This window comes from Alexandromys fortis, unplaced genomic scaffold (assembly GCF_014885135.2).
Source record: "Alexandromys fortis isolate MF-2015 unplaced genomic scaffold, M_Fortis_MF-2015_v1.1 scaffold_19, whole genome shotgun sequence".
In the NCBI taxonomy this organism is placed as follows: Eukaryota; Metazoa; Chordata; class Mammalia; order Rodentia; family Cricetidae; genus Alexandromys; species Alexandromys fortis.
Genome location: NW_026067890.1, coordinates 7,679,399 through 7,696,354, shown reverse-complemented (window position 1 = coordinate 7,696,354; position 16,956 = coordinate 7,679,399). Strand labels below are relative to the sequence as shown.

The 16,956-nt window shown below is 37.3% G+C and overlaps 1 protein-coding gene across 2 annotated transcripts in view; it reads left to right on the top strand.

Annotated features, from left to right (window-relative positions):
- The window catches only part of Usp53 (ubiquitin specific peptidase 53), a 46,539-nt gene extending 30,265 nt beyond the window's left edge, over nt 1-16,274 (top strand). For both annotated transcript variants that reach the window (XM_050138674.1, XM_050138753.1), the window contains 6 exons: nt 16-165; nt 957-1,100; nt 1,429-2,161; nt 4,001-4,077; nt 11,819-11,915; nt 13,291-16,274. In XM_050138674.1, the coding sequence (XP_049994631.1) occupies nt 16-165; nt 957-1,100; nt 1,429-2,161; nt 4,001-4,077; nt 11,819-11,915; nt 13,291-14,158 (2,069 nt within the window). In that variant the 3' untranslated portion in view covers nt 14,159-16,274. The remainder of the gene's footprint in view (nt 1-15; nt 166-956; nt 1,101-1,428; nt 2,162-4,000; nt 4,078-11,818; nt 11,916-13,290) is intronic.
- The last annotated feature ends 682 nt before the right edge of the window (nt 16,275-16,956 follow it).

Genomic DNA, 16,956 nt, shown 5'->3' with positions numbered 1-16,956 from the left:
AACTGTCTTTTTAAGGATGTGGAAAGCCTATCAGTTACAAACCAGATAACGCAAAGGAAAACGGATTTAGTGGTCAGGCTAAACAAAGAGAAAATCACAAACTTCAAACTGATACGTCATCATTTAATCAGACGCAAATGCAGACAAGCGGAAGGCGAGGACCAGGTATGTTTCCATTGCCCCATGTACATGGTTCATAAACAATTGAGCGCTCTTTCTTACTCACTTACTGAACCTGTATCTCCTGGTAAGAACTGAACAGAAAGGCTAAACTGCCTTGCCTGGCTCAGGAATGCATTTCTCTGAGAGTTATAGTTCTACTGACCAGTTCAAGGTAGCCTGTGCAGTGGTACAAGACAGCATGAAGTCACACAGCTTTGTAAACTTTGACCAGCTTTATATCTCACACGAATTGGAGATTGTTATGGTACCTGCCTCAGAGATTTAAATAAATAAGAAAACTTAGAACATGGAAAATACTTTCTGTCTCTTTATTCAATAGCACTTTTCATCTTTTTTTATTTACAATGCTTTCCCTAAATATTATATAAAATGTATTCAAAGAAAATGTGGCTTTCCAGTGTCAAGAAAAATCATGCTGAACATTTAGTTAAGCATAAAAATGAGTTTATGTAGTTTGCTTTTTAAAATTACATTTGTGTGTGCATGTGCGAGTGTGTACGCTGTGTATATACATGTGCATGACACAGTGTGTGTGTGTGTGTGAAGGTCAGAGGACAACTTTGGGGAATTGCTTCTCTCTTTCTATCCTATGAGTCCCAGGGATTGAATTGAGGTTGTCAGGCTTGGCAACAAGTGCCCCATCCCACTGAGCCATCTCTCTGCTCCATGACTTTTTTAAGTATAGTTTTTTTTTTCTTTTTTAATTCAGGGTTTACTTTTATTGAACAGCTTGAAAAAATGCTGTGTATTATTATAAGAATATTTTTTTACAGTTAAGTTAAGCAATGATCAAAGAGAAAAAATAAAAGATATTTCCCGAGAATGTGCTCTCAAAGCCATTGAACAGAAAAATGCACTTTCTTCTCAACGGAAAGATTTGGAAAAGGGACAAAGGAAAGACACAGGCCGGCACAGGGGTAAGTTAGCTCTTGGAGCATTCACTTTAGAAAGAACCAGCAAAAATCTTATTTTAAAACGGAGTTTTGTAGTATACAATGTATATTTACATTTTATATATTTGCATGTTTGTCAGTTTGATTTCTTGAATGTCTCTATACTAAATAGAAAAATATGATATATTTTGATTTTTATTATTTACATGTGATGGATTTAGCTTGATATGTTTTGATGTTTATTATTTACATGTGATGGGTTTAGCATTTCCAACAAGTTGTTTAGCTTGTGTTCACTGAGCTGCTGTGAGAGGTGGTTGATGTGTGTCTATGTGCTATTATTATTTTTAAGATTTGGTTGATGAAGACATCTCACCTCTCAAATCTGGATCACCTCCTGCCCTGGATGGCTTTAGACAACAGGGCAACGCCCATCTCTACCATAGCCAAGGCAAAGGACCCTGCAAACATGACCGAGCCGCCCATGAGAGCCACACTTCTGGAAAACTGTTCAGCTCAAGCAAATCCCAGAATCTTCTTGTTCCTGGAGAGAGAACAACAGGCAAGGCTAGGAGTGACGGTGGCGCTGGGTATGATACCGACAGCAGTCAAGACTCAAGGGACAAAGGAAGCAGCTGCAGTAGCAGGACTAAAAACCGCCACCGTGCCTGGAAACCCATGAGAGAAACATTAAATGTTGACAGTGTTTTTAGTGAAAGTGAAAAAAGGCAGCATAGTCCTAGGCATAAGTCAGATGTCAGTAGCAGACCTAAATATAGCAAGGATCAGAGTTTCAATAACTGGCCAAAAGCAAACCTAAAGCAGAAGGGGTTAATGACCATCTACGAAGATGAAATGAAGCAGGAAGCCGGAAGCCGAAGTTCCCTGGAAACTAATGGGAAAGGAGCAGAGAAAAATACAAGCATTGCAGAGAGCAGAGGTCCTGGCAACAGCTGGCAGGTGCAAAGGACAGAGTCTGGGTATGAAAGCAGCGATCATGTCAGTAATGGATCTGCTAATTTGGACTCACCTGGTACTGATGGAAGTGGGACAGTAATGGAGGCCGCCGCTGCTAAAGCCTTCAGGTAATAGAGATCAACAATTTCTCCCTCACTGTTCTTTGGGTTTTATTGTTTTATTTTTTAATTTTATTTTTCTATTTGTGTGTATATAATATAGTGGGTTTTTTGTGGGAATTTTACTGTGTGTGTGCCCATGGAGGCCAAAAGTGAATCCCCTGGAGCTGGAGTTAACAACCAAATCTCACAGGGATGCTGTGAACCCAACTCTGGTCCTCTGAAGAGCAAACAGTGCCTTTAAATGCTGAGCTGTCTCTCCAGACCCTCTTTATCTTTTTTTTAGAGATGTTTTCCTGCTTTAAAACTGTTATGTAAATTTTGGACTGAACTTAGACAAGTGAGATATATGCTTTTATTTAATTGTATTGATTTGCTCGTAAAGACAAAGCCGTCTTCCTCCGTGCTGCCTCCTTGCACTTACCATCTTCCTTGATTGATTAATTTGATTTAATTTAAGTTTGAAGTAATTTTACAGGTTTGTGTTTGATGTGAACTTAGAGCGAAGAGACTTAGTATATTGCAGCTTGTTTGACAACTCATATTGTCAACTTTAAGATTTATTTATTTATTTCCTGACTTTAAAATAACGGCTCTCTGTTAAACTTGAAAACTACAAATGTATAGCTTTATTTTCATTATTATCAACTTGATTTTTTAAAAATAAACTCATTTGGTTTGGGGGGGGGACGGTGTTTGGCTTGTATGTCTGGCACCAAATATATGTGGTTCCTGTTGAGACCCAAAGAAGGTGTTGGAGCCCTGGGAGTGACAGACAGCTGTGAGCTGCCATGTGAGTGCTGGGAACTGAACCAGTCCTCTGGACGGACAGCCAGCGCTCTTCACCATCGAGCCAGCGTTTCCTCTCAACTGTTGATTTTTTAGTAAAGGCTTTAAAGTGTTGACTTAAATTGGTATTTTAGTTAAGCTGATTAGTGAATTCATTGTTGAATTATTTATATTATATATAAAATATATGTGTCAGAGATAATATGTTATGTTATATTACATATGTATATATGTGTGTATATATATTTATTGTCAGTACACATATTCATACATATACACACACATTTGTATCTCAGAACTGGGTAGTTTCTGTTACCTATAACACAGTTCCATGGAAGCAAATATAAAGTAATTGAGCAAAATAAATTTGTGATCAGTTCATTAACTCTAAATGCATAATTTTTTATTGTTATCAATAGTACATTCCTCTCTGTAATCTCCCAAACATGCTTGCTTTCAGTCTAGTGGGTGTTTTCTTAGAATCATTCTTTTACTACGTTTTCCTGTTTTTAATTTTTCAAAAACGTACTTAATTTTACCTAGTGCTTGACCACATTGACTCATTTTTTAAAAAATTGGGTTTATACAATTCAGCTGCTTATGCTTCGCTAAAATAATTGTTTCCATCAAGAAATAAAGGAACTTTTTTCTTAGTACTAAATTTCATACACGTCTGGAAATGCAGCAACACAAAGTAGAAAGAACAGGACTTTGTAAAGACAGAAATGTGCACCTTAATTATTGGGCAAATTAATTTGATTTACAAACCAATTTTTCATCATAAGGAGTGTAACTACATTTAAGTGTCTGTAAGCTATAAATTAAATTGTATGCATTAAGCCATGCCACTAATTGTAGCACTTCAGAGGCAAAGGCAGGAGGATTGTGGATTCTAGGTCATCTTGAACTGTAAAACAAAATAGAACAATAACAAGCATTACATTAAATTCTTAGAATAGCATGCAGTAGTGTTTTAACAAATGTTATTTCCTATTTCTTGAAAAAAAAAAGATAATCCACAATAACTGATGTGCTTGGTTTGTGTGTTTTCTTTTCCAGTGAACAGATTAAGATGAGCAGTCTAAATATGAACAGTGTGGAGTGTATATCTCATCAGAGCAAAGACCACTTAGAAGGTAAAAATTGCACTTATATATGCCTGATGGTTTCAGTAAAGAGTGAATTACAGTGATTTATTGTTCGCTGTTATGATATACCTATGTCTTGGTATACTTCCACATCCTGTTCATTGTAAATGGAGACTTCTTTCGTTTCCTAGCTGCCCAGACCCAAAGAATCACACAAAAATTATATTAATTACAACACTGTTTGACCAAAGACTAATATGTATTCCTAGCTAGCCCTTACATTTTAAATTAACCCACTTCCATTAATCTATGTATCTCAATGAGGCTATGGCTTACAGGTAATGTTCTGGTATCTTTCTCCTTCAGAGGTTACATGGCCTCTCTGACTCCACCTACTCTATCTCTGTTAGAATTTACTGTCTGGGTTTAGTCTGCTAAGCTATTGGCCAAAACAGCTTTATTCATCAACCAATAAAAGCAACACATATACAGAAAGACCTCCCACTGAGAAAGACTTCTTCCACTCTTCCATCCTAAGACATTTATCTTTGATGACAAAGTGCATTTCTTCAAAGCAACAGAAGGACCACATGATCCATGGCACACATCTTTAATTCCAGCACTTGGGAGGCAGAGGCAGGCAGATCTCTGTGAGTTCGAGACCAGCCTGGTCTACAGAGCTAGTTCCAGGACAGGCTCCAAAGCTACAGAGAAACCCTGTCTCGGAAAAAAAAAGAAAAGAAAGCAACAGCAGGAAAAAAGGAAAGGTTCTATTTTCTAATCCAATTTGTTACATTCTGTCTTTGCCAAGAACATTGATATCATTAATATTGAGTTATTGTTGAAAAGTATGTATTGATTCCTTTCATTCTGATTTTGTNTTTTTTTTTTTTAGTTTTTTTTTTTTTTTTTTTTGTCATTTTGTATAACTACTGCCTTCTTGTTTTTTTACTATGGACCTCTTATCTTTCCTTTCTGTCTGAAATAAATCTTTCAGGTATCCTCTGTGGGACTTAGACTTGGGTGATAAATTCCTTTAGCTTGCTTTTGTAATGGTAAATTTTCCTTTCTCCTTCATTTAGTATAGATAGTTTTGCAAGATATATTAAGCTGGGTTAGCTGTGGTGATTTTTTTTTTTTTTTCAGAATTTGAGCTATATATTCCCAGGTCCTCTGGCTTTTAAAGTTTCCATTGAGAAGTCAGCAATTATTCTGATGGACTTGTCTTAATTTGTAGGTTGGCCCTTATCGCCTGCAGCTTTCAGCATACTTTGTCCTGTATATTTAGTGTTTTAACTATATGATATGGGTTTCTTTTCTTGTCCTATCTATATGATGTTCTTATATCTGGATGGGTACCTCTTTCACAAGATTTGGGAAATGTTTCGTGATTTTATTGAAAGTATTTCCTATTCTCTTTCTGTGTTCATAATTCATCAGTTTTGCTTTTCATGGTGTTCCAAAGATTTTCTGTTTATCTAACTTATATGTATAAATAATTTATATATATATATGCATATATACTCTTAAAATTTATCATTGACCTTGACTGAGTAATCCTGTTCCTCTCTTTTGCCTTCAAGTTCTGAAGTCTTCTCCACATGATCCGTTCTGTTGGCTAAGTTTTCCAGTGAACTTTTATTTCACCTATTGTATTTTTAATTTCTATCATTTTGATTTATTTTTCTTCAATATTGCTATCTCCTTATTGACTTCTATTAGTATCCTGAATTGACTTCCTCATTTTATCCAGCTGTTTGTGTTCTTGAATTTATTCATGTCCTCTTTGAGTTATGTGAACATATTTTAAATTGTTTATTTGAATTGTGTGTCAGGAATTTTAGCTAGGTCATTTCTCTGGGCTTTGTAGTTTTTGGAGGGGACAGTTTGGACAGGATGTGGAGGACATGAACAGTGAAGACCCAGAGTGGCTTGCCACAGTGACTGTGTAGTCTATAGATAAGGAAGAGCTGTAGAGGGAAATAGTACTGGGGGAGACTGGATTCTCTGCTGATTACCTAACCTTGTCCGGTGACCTAGCGTGGGGACTGATGTCTTTGCACTCCCTACCTTCAGATGGCAAACCAGAACTGAGGCCAGAATGTAGATAATGGGCCCCTGCTTTAAATTGTGAACCAGAACTGAGACCAAGATATCAGATAACCTCACCAAATGGCAAGCCAGAGCTGGTCTCCCTGCCATAAGGGAAGTTCATGCTCAAAGGCCTTTAAAGGATGGCATCAGCTACTCTAGGCAGTGAGAAAGAGAAACATCAACAGGGTACACAGGCTCTAGCTTACTGTGTTAGTAGTGTTCTTGTTGCTGTGTTATACCTGACGAAGCGACTTGAGTCATCTTGTCTTGCACCCTGAAAGTATAAGAGTTCAGCATGGCGAGGGGATGGGCGATCACAGGAAGCTGAGGTGGCTGAGACACATCGCATCTGCAGCCAGGAAGCAGGGAAAGATGACTGCTCATATTGAGCCTAGGCTGCTGCCCATATTTAGTGTGTGTCTTCCTACCTCAGTCCCCCAGTCTTTATATTCATGTCCAGAGATGTTTCCTAATGTGGTATTAGCTTCAAGATTTCAGTGTCTTGTCATAGGTTTATGCCTTGTTCATATCTGTGCAATGTGTCAGTCAAGGCCTCATACAAGCAGTACTGTAACTGTAGGAATGAAGGAACATACAGCATCTTTAAATGTCACACTAGAAGTGGCACATGTTCTTCTGCTCACTCCCCATTGTCTAAGGGAACTCTTAGAAGGAGACCTCATTTTAAGAATGGAATGTGAGTTCTAAGAAATCCCCAGAGCTGAATGAAGTGTGTGTGATAGCTGTAATATAGCAGGGGAATGGAGAGTGTGGTTTACAAATGCCTAGAGCTGGGGAGTGCGTGAATAGCGGAAATGATACCATAGACTTAAGAAAGACTGACAAGCAGTCATCAGAAAAGGGTCAGTTTGGAAATAATACGTGATGGTGCGGCTCTATTACAGGTGACTTCCTAAATATACAGCCGCTTATAAGTCAGACAAACGTGAGGGCCCATAGGGGAGGAAAGGGGCGGGGCTGCTGAGGTGCACAAGAACACTTGAAGTTTTAGAATTCAGACAGAGAGTGTAACCTTTTCACAGTAAACAGCCATAAAGAGCCAAATATCAAACATTTTAGTCCTTATCCTCCTTAAGGTTTTTGTGGAGTTTATTTTCCAGGTTACAGGCCTTGAAAATGATTATTTGATAATTTATTTTGTTTTCATCAAATGTTTGCTATCAGGAGGAAACACTTTATATTAAGGAAGTAACTTTCCCTTCCCATAGTAAAATGCCTGGCTTGTTTTAAAACCCGATAGAAGTCTAAGTAACAAGTATTACAGGAAACAGTAAAAGGTTGGCCAGAAATCACAGCGGAGGTCAGTGAAATGAACAATAACTGCAAGTTCAGGGAATGTTCCTCGTTTCCTGGTGGGTATGAAAACACAAGGTCATGGCGATCTCCATGATGAAGACCTTATTGTTCGCAGCGACTTTACACATTGAACATCAGTGTTCAGTAAAGAATACTTAACAAAACTTATCATTCTAGTTTATTTTTATGTGTCATTAGCATTCACCACCTCCATCTCCCAAACTTCTTTAATCGAAAGCTAAGCTTTCTGCTCACTAAACAGCTTCCTCTTCTCCCCTCAAGAAATTAAACTGTAACTGTCACTCTGGTTCTTTTGGCTTGTTTGTCACCAAGTTTGGCTGTTCTTGGTGCCTCATGTAAATAGGTTTTTATATATCCTTTGTATCTGGGCCATTTTATTCATAATGACCCCAGCGATTATCCATGCTGTAACACATGTGAGAATGTCATTTTTCTTTCATTTTTTGAGATAATAACATAATTGTATCACTTCCCATTTCCCTGTCCTCCTTACAAGCTCTCACGTGTCCCTCTTTGCTTTTTTTCAAATCCATGGATGCCTTTTTTTTTTATTATAAGCATTTGTATACATACATGTATCTTCCTAAGTACATAAATACAATCTGTTGAGTCTAGAATATTATTTACATGTTTTCCAAGCGGACCATTTGGTACTGGATAACCAATTGGTGTGTTCTTCATGGGTGAGCCTGTTTCTCCTGCTTTCACCATTCCATCGTAGCCTGCAATTCTTTGTGTAGGATTGAGGCTGCCTGGGCTTTCCCCATCCATGACGGCATATCTGTTGTTGCTATCCAGGAACTTCATTTTCTTAGAGCTTATCTGTTCATTGGTTGATGAACGTTATTTGAGTTGTTGCTGCCTTTTACCTATTGTAAACACTGTTACTGTGAACATCTTCACAGTCATTTTTTAGTGCTGCCATATCCTGTGGTGGTTTGTTTGGCTTTTTGTTTGTTTTTGAAATTTACTCTTTTGCATTCTTGTGTGTATCTGTGAATATCTGCCCTGTGTGTGAGTGCCTGTCAAGACCAGTCAAAGGCATCAGCATTTTATTACTAGAGATTCTTGTAGCCTTATCACCATATCATGAGTTCTGCTGCGATACAAGGATATTCTTGAAGTTGCCATAATGATACTTGAAATTTCTAGCATCTCTTCTAAATTCCTAGGGGGATTTCAAATTCTTTCCAATGCAGTAAAAAAGATATATGCAAAGAGTACGCTGTCAGAAATGATCATACAGGTTGACAAATGCAGGCCTGGAGTGGTATAGACGTGGAGGTTACGAGATGACCACAAGAGGAATTAATAGGACCTATATCAGGTTGCAGCTTTGTGCTCTTTGGTAGCAGTGTAAAGTTGAATTTTGAGCACAGAGAAAAATTATCTGAATTTTGCCCTAACCTAAAAGATAACTATATGGTCATGAACTAAGGCATTAGCCATGTCCAGGAAGATGAGCTGAGTGTAGTGGGTAGGTATACATGATGAGAAAGGGAAGAAGCCATGTTGGGGCTAGCATAACCAGGTACACTGGGAAAATAAGAGGGAAGTGAAAGACAGATAATATGGTGTTAAGCTTTAAGTTGTTGAGCTCATCACCTCGATAAATAAGGTTTTATTGTTCAGTGAAGAAACAAGTCCTGAAATCAAGAAAATAATGTGCTTTGTAACCATTCCGTGTGGTATTGAATACCTTATATATGAACCAATCATTCAGGAAGACTGGGAACTGCAAAACAAGAGAGGACAGAAAGCAAAGAAGCTGAGTAAGAGAAACAGTGGAAGTCAGAGCCTCTGGAAGGAGCAGCTGCTGAAGGGTCCGAGTCTCAGTAGCTGCAAAAATATAAAAGAAAACAGGAGAGGACACTGCACAGAGGAACCAGGGAGATGGAGAGCTTTAAGAACAAATGAAACAGAACTTCAGAGTACCAGCTTGGTTTTGCAAGAAGTCATTAGTTATGCGATAAAGAAGTATTAGAAATGGCGGTATGATGGGGGTAGCGTTGAGGGTAGTAGATTATAATGTATACAACTTATTTTTTGGTGTTTAAAGGGGTATTAAATGTTAATATTTGATCATTTGAGGGGCATTTGTATATTCTTTGTGCCACTTTTAGTTTCTAATCTTTTCTGAACTTTTATGAAATGTAATCTATGCATTTTTAAAGAACTAAACTTGTAGTGTTGGAATTCATTTATAAAAAAATAACAAAATTTTTTTCCTTAAAATATAATCCCAGTGACAAAGGAAGTAACTAACTTCTACTGTTTTAGTTTATAACATTACAAAGCTTAGGTCTTATGTAGCACAGATTGCTATATACTAACTTATCTCACTATCTTTTTAGTATATGGATGAAATATTTTTAGAAAGTTAAAAGTCTCGTGATTCTCCTGAAATATTTAATTACATTTTATTTGTAAATAAGTTAGTGTTTAGATTCCTATTCTTGAATGCTTAGCATTTGTAATTATAAGTTGAAATAAGTATGTAAGTTGAGAACTATAATAATTAGCGTTGTGTTTTTAAACCTCACTACATCCAGTGAAGATTGTACTGTTTTGGCTCATGTGAGTGTATTTCTCCATGAACCTGTTCTAGACACAAGCCTTAGACAAAGCGTATATATCAGCGTCTGGAATTTTGTGTTCTGTCATTCTTACAGAAGCAGTAAACATGAGTTAGAGTCGCTTGCCTTAGTACTGAGGTTTCTTCTGTGCTGGGTTAACGTTAAAATTGGACTGCCAGGTTTATAAAGACCTTGGAGCCAAAACTCCCAGTCAAGACATGTGGATGTCTGCGTCAGCAGCAGGGGGAAAGAACACATCTATTTTTAAGTTAGTCGGAATTCTGAACTCAAACCACTGGGTTGAATGCCTGCCACGGTGCTATTAAATTTTCAGAAATGTTTGTAAGCCCTCTGCTGCCTCCTGCTGCCTCGTGTGTGAATAATCGGGACAAGGAAGGAGCTGTTTGTTTCTTTAAAAATGTTTATTATATATTTACAAACCATATTTGTATTCATTGGGCACAAAGTTAAATGTTTAATCAGTGTACAATGATTAAATAATGCTAATCTACGGCTTTAAGTCACTTCTAAAGTTTAACTTTCTGATCATAACTATTGATCCTTTTTAGAGTAACATTTATCTTAGTCAACTGTACTTCCCAGTTGAATTTAGAATGATCAGATTTGTTTGTTTTATAAAATACCAAGAAGTTCTGTTTAGAGACTAAAGGCCACCTAAGTTAGAGCACCTCAGTGATTTGTAAGCTTATGTTCCTTTTGCTTTCTTTGTAGCCTTCAGTTCATAGATGTGACAAACAAATTAGTTAGGACAGGGGAATGAATGGAAACAGATAAAAGTACAAAAGGGAAGAATTCTCAATTGTAGCAGATTTTGTTTCTGAGGATTATGTCAGCATTTCCTATGCTGATGGTGGAGAGAGAAATATTTAAAAGTATTCGTTTACTTAGAGAAAAATCAGCACATGCTGATATAAACAAGACTTCTTTGGAGCTGAAGATCAAGCTTCGGAAAGATGAAAAAAGGCAAACCTAGATAACGGTTGGGAAGTGTTTGACTTTAAAAGAGTGCTTCCAAAAACAAACCAAAGGAGCGAGTGGCTGTGATGCCTGGCCGCATCCCTACAGGAGCTGTGTAGAAGCCCTCAAATCCATCCCCAGCACTGGAGAGGGAACGCACAGGCTTGAATTACACAGATCTGGTTTTGCGTTTGCTACCAATATAATCTTGAGCAAGTTATGTAGCCTTGCAGAGTCTGTTTGTACACAAAGATGATAATAATTTAATAAAATTGATGTACATGCCTTGATGGGTAGGAGTTTGTCTTCTGTGCTTTTTAATACCATCCCACCATTTTAATTCAATTGATGTCCCTAAACATTCCCATGAGGTAAGGCAAATAAATGGCTTCTCATCGCATTAAGGAGGCAGCTGTAACGATAATAGGCCTGCTCAGAGTTACCATGTCTTCAGATGCGGGATACTTCCCGTAACATTTTCTCAGTAAAGCACATGCCCCGGGAAGTACCCATGAGCCAGAATAACACTGCTCTGGGACTGCCGACATACTAAGAACAAGTAGTCTTGCTTCTTGCTTATAAAAGATTTCATTAAACAAACAGAAAAATTGTGGGGGGTGGCTGGGTGGGGACGGTGGGTGTCTTATTTTTAGTTGTGTTGAAGAATGTGCCTTTTGTTCTTTACTTGCACAAAAGGATTGAATATTTTTTGTTAGCTTACTTACATAAATGTAAAATTGAGTAGGATAGAGTCTGTAAGATAATTTAAATAATTTTATGTTCCCTCCCTGTTTCTACCCCAGGTTTTAGGAAAAAAACCCAGGACTTGGAAGCAGGTGATAAATGTCATGAGCTCCACCCAGAATCACATCTGCAAATAAAAAGCCATTTCATAAAAAGGTAACCATAGATATTTACAAATAGGAAAATTTCAGTTCCTAAATTTACATATAATTGGAACTCTGGCAGAAGACATGCAGGTATATTTCTAATCTAAAAGCATTGCAGTGCATATTTTACCGGTATTATTTAATAGTGTGTAGGCCTAAGGTAGAATGCCTACAAACTGCTGGGTACAGTTCTTTATTATTTTAATGCACGTGTAGTACCAGTGTCCTTGGCTTTTTCTTATACTCACCTAGGGGTGCTTAATGCCTTTTGTGATTTACCCTGTAGCACTGACGGTTTTGTAGTTTGAGGTGTAAACAAAACCAGCATGACTTTCATTTTCCTTCTCCACGGTCACGGGTTCTTACTGTAGATATTAGCACTTCCTTTGGCATCTCAGAGCTGATATCAGTCACTGTGCTTGCACTTGGAGGCTGGGATTAGGTGGGCACACGCACTGGGTAGGGCACAGCAGCCATCAGTGTAACAGCTGAAGGGCAGGGGCAGACTGCACACAGGACGGGTCAGGTCCCCAATGGCATGCTACTCAGAGCTTTGTACTGTTTAAAACTGAATTGATGATGGCAGGAATTCTGCATTTAATGAGTCACATTGCAGTTGACCTTCGATAACTAAAACCGTGAATAAGGAAGGTCTACTGTATTTACAGAAAACCACAACATTTGCGGTTCAGATCAAGTGGCATATGAAAGCAGTGAAACTGAGATTCATCATAGTTGTATTTACTGAGCCATGCCATTCTGTTGTTTCATCCCAAATAATTCATGGAAGAAAAATAGCTTTACAATAGGAGAAAATAATTTTATTTCTCTTTACTTTAAAATCACCAATTACCTCAAGCCAGTCTTGATTAAACCCTGTGCTATATATCAGAATTTAACTTTCTCTACCTCTGCTGCTTGTAAGCATTGTAATGTTGGCTGGAAATGTTTAAAAGTTTTGAATTGTTCACTTGTAACATTTACCTTAAATTGTATGTTATATTTTATCATAAATAAATATAATTTCAGTGTTTTTAATTTGAAATGTTTTTTAAGATCACATTTCTAACTACTAGGAATGTGATCTGGGGAGTGACTGTGTAGTGATATACTAGGGTGCATGCTTAGCATGGACAGGCCCTGGTTTCAGTCTCTCCACCCCCACAAGCCTGACATACAGAGACAGAGATAATGATTGTTAATGTGGTGGATGTTTCTGGTAGTCATATATGTACAGTTCTGGCATGGCTACAAAACAGTCCCCATTTCCACTGCTGTGTTGTAAAACTATAAACCATAAATTGGGAAAATCAAGCTGAGATAAATATTTAGTTTCTCTATGCGGTTATTTGGCTTTACTTTGTATTTTTATTTTCAAATTTCAGGTCACATATTGGCGAAACCAGTGACAAGTTTTTCCCTTCAGCCAGCCCACAAACACTTAAGGACCATAGTGCAAGAGATCATGTCTACCAGACCAATGAGCAAAAAATGGGAAACTCTGATGGGACCAAGTTTTCTGAGTGGCATGAAGTAGAAATGTCTGAAGGGACAGGCTTGCCATTTCACACTAATGATAGTTCTGTGCCCGGAACCAGAGTCAGCAGTAAAGAAACGGTCTCACCGTCGTCATTGTCGTCACACGGGAGAACTGCTGAGCAGTGTTACTCTGAGAACTCCCTATCCAGAGGACACACACTGCAGTCAGCCTGCAACACTGACAGCTGTCAGATGCCAAAACCCCACTGCCGCAGCTCACCACCCCCTTTGCCGCCAAAGAAACATTCTGCGCCCAGTGTGCCACAGTTAGAGAGAGTGGAATTTATACCTGATAGCAGACTTCCAGAGGTGTTCAAAGTTAATTCCTTCAATCTTCCAAAACACAGTTTGAGTACTGCATTAGGACCAAGCTCAGAAGGAAGTGTGCACATGATCCACAAAAGCGACAAAGATGCTGTCCCAGGGAGGCAGCACACCGTGGCCCACAACTACCCGTCCAGTTGTGCAGCTCACGATTCTCAGACAGACTCAGAAGCAGCACCTGACGCACCATGCCAACCACATCAACACTCCAGTTCTGTGTGCCCAAATGAAGCAATTTCACTAACGACCTATTTCTCAGTTGATAGTTGCATGACTGATACATACAGATTGAAATATCATCAGAGACCGAAGCTCTGTTTCCCAGAGAGCAGTGGCCGCTGTAATAATTCGCTGTCTCAGACTGAGCACATAGAAGGATCTATTACATAGTGCCATCTTGGTTCCCACTGCCCTTCTAAACAAAGATAGAAACCCTGGTGTCCATTGTAAGACAAATGAGCCAGCCTTTAAATGTACAAACTAACCAAACCTAATGATATATAAAACAGAAATTGGTATTGAAAATTATTAACCAGGTTAACCTTACATAGTTTATGATGTGAATTTGCCAAGTGTTTTAGAAATTTCCATGGAGTGGTCATGGTATACCTTGAAAAGTAAGAAAGGTAAAATTCATTTGCTGTATATAACAGATGAGCAAACGCCATGCCTCCTCCCTGCTATAATTTGGCTGGTAGACATGTATTATGCTAGCCTGTATTAATGTGTGAGTTGGTGCATTTTGCTAATTAAGAGATGCAGTTTGTATAGCGAAAGCAGTATTTGCTTTTTGCAGAGCACTTTCTAGTGGGTAACCCAAAGATGGCTATCCCCACATGCTTTTGACTTCTGTGATAGTCTAGTACGTGGGCTCCTTCAAGTGTCTTAAAAACACCCATGGATTTGTTATGTTATCATCTGGAAAGCATTTGCCTTAATGATCAACATTTTTTAATCAAAATCTCAAGGCCATATAAAACTTATTTTGTTCTACAACTTTTCAGAATATCTACTTAACATAAATTAGCCTTTATAATTTGTACTAAAAACATTTGCATCATGTAAGTTAAAAGTAACTTGTATCTTGTTAAATTGTTTTCTAGCTCTGTATGAAATGTGAAAGGCCTTCCCTTTGGTTTGATTTACTTTGGGCTGCTAATAACCAGTGTTACAAATTAGCATTGGGCTTTCTTATTGGGACTGTTGCTGTAATTGCTGCTTTGGTGACTTACAGATTGCTAAAGATTGTCAATGCTTAGGTTAAATTTTTGCCTTTATATAAAGGTTTAATCTTGATGAAATCTTATTCTCTTTTTTTTTCTTCAATAGTAATTTTATCTCCACTTCCACCATGGAGTGGAGTTTATATTGAAAGGAATCTTGATTCCTATGTTGATTAATTGTTAATTGAAGTAAGTTAATTGAATTGCTTTATTGGTTATGATTTTATTTTGGAAGATGCCAATAAACTAATTGGGCTTTAGAAGAGTTTCCTAACGCCTACCCCAGAGAATTGAGAACTACAAAATTAGTTGTCTTTATAATATCTCTGAATGGGTAAATTTTGTAATCATTACTTTAAAATGCAGTAAACTGATAAAATCAATAGCTTGATGAGTCCCATAAATTGTTAAAATCCAAAGTGTATTTAAGTACTTTTAGATAAACTGAAAATTGCTTATAAAAGTCTGAATTCACACTGTTAATCAATTCTTGGCCAAATCTTGTTCTTGTTGTTTTTTCCAGCTGTTGTAGTTGGTGGTTGTTACTTTGTATTCTCTTAAACACTTGAATAGCAAATTGAAATTGATCCTTAAAGCTTATTTTTAAACAGCTTTTAGTATGAAGAGTTTGTATATAATGTAAAGTTTGTAAAATTGTATTTGAAATGTCAATGTTTATAATTCTTGCTTTTATAACATTGTAAAATACTAGAAAAGAGCTTCTGTTATTTTTAATAGCTTATAAAAGATTTTTAAGTTTAAAAATTTTTTCTATTTGGTCCATATTCCCTGTTGGGAATGTATTATTTGAAACATTAAACTAATTTCTGTATTTTACAGCAGTTTCATATATACACCCTTTCAACTCAATTGAGTTTGCAAGCAGAAATATTGTTTCTCACTTTAATGCACTACTCAGTTAAAACCCTCTGCATTCTCTAATACTGAAGTAGAAACTAGCCATTTGTTGATTCAACACAGAAGAGATTTCACTACATATTGGCCAATTGTATAAATTTCTTCTCTGGTGCCTATTTTTTATCAATGTTTCTGTTATAAGCTTCTAAGTTCTTAAATAATGCAATCATGTTTCAAATAGTTATCTCCAGAATATTGTATTTTCATGTGAAATGAATTTCTTCTGGCTCAAAAAAAAAATTAAGAGACTCATTTTTAAGCTAATATAGCTGGTCTTTTTTTGCACTTATGAACTGTGTCCCCTTCCACACATTACACATTCTATGGAAAATTGCCAAAAAAAAAATAAAGATCATAAAATATTAGCCCAGGATGTTTCTAAGATTTAAATCCCAGCAAAGTCTGAAGCACAACTCATAGAGAAAGTGGCAGCTGTTCTCTAGAGGGCAAGATATAAATGATTCGGACTATGGACAGCAGATCTCTGTAACAGTTACATAGCTTTTTGGTTTAGAAGCAGCCATAAACAACTGGTAATGGATGAGTGTGGCTGTTTTTCAATAAAACCTTGTCGGCATCAAAATCTAGATTGTATGTGATTTTCATGTGTCATGAAATTATTTTGTTTTCCAATCACTTCAAATTGTTTTAAAAAAAAAATCAGCTGGGCAGAGGCCCACATTCTTAATCCTAGCTCTGAGGAGAAAGGTTGGTGGATTGTTCAGAGTTGAAAGCAAGCCTGGCCTGCAAAGCTAGTTCCAGACCAGCCCTGTATACAGGGCAACACAGTAAGACCCTGTGTCAGAAAATAAAATGTAAAAGCAAAAGCAAGCCCAGGCTCTACCTTGTCACAGAACTGATCTCCAATGTATTCTTGTTTGTGGTCTGGCACTTGGACTCTTTGCGTCTTGTAACTTGAGGTTAACATCTCCCTAAAAACTTCTTCCAAGTCCGAAGCCAATTCAAATGGAACTGTCAGAAGCTATTGCATGTTTAGGAGCTAAAGGAATTTACAAAGGAACTTACCAGATTATTCTTTTGCTATCT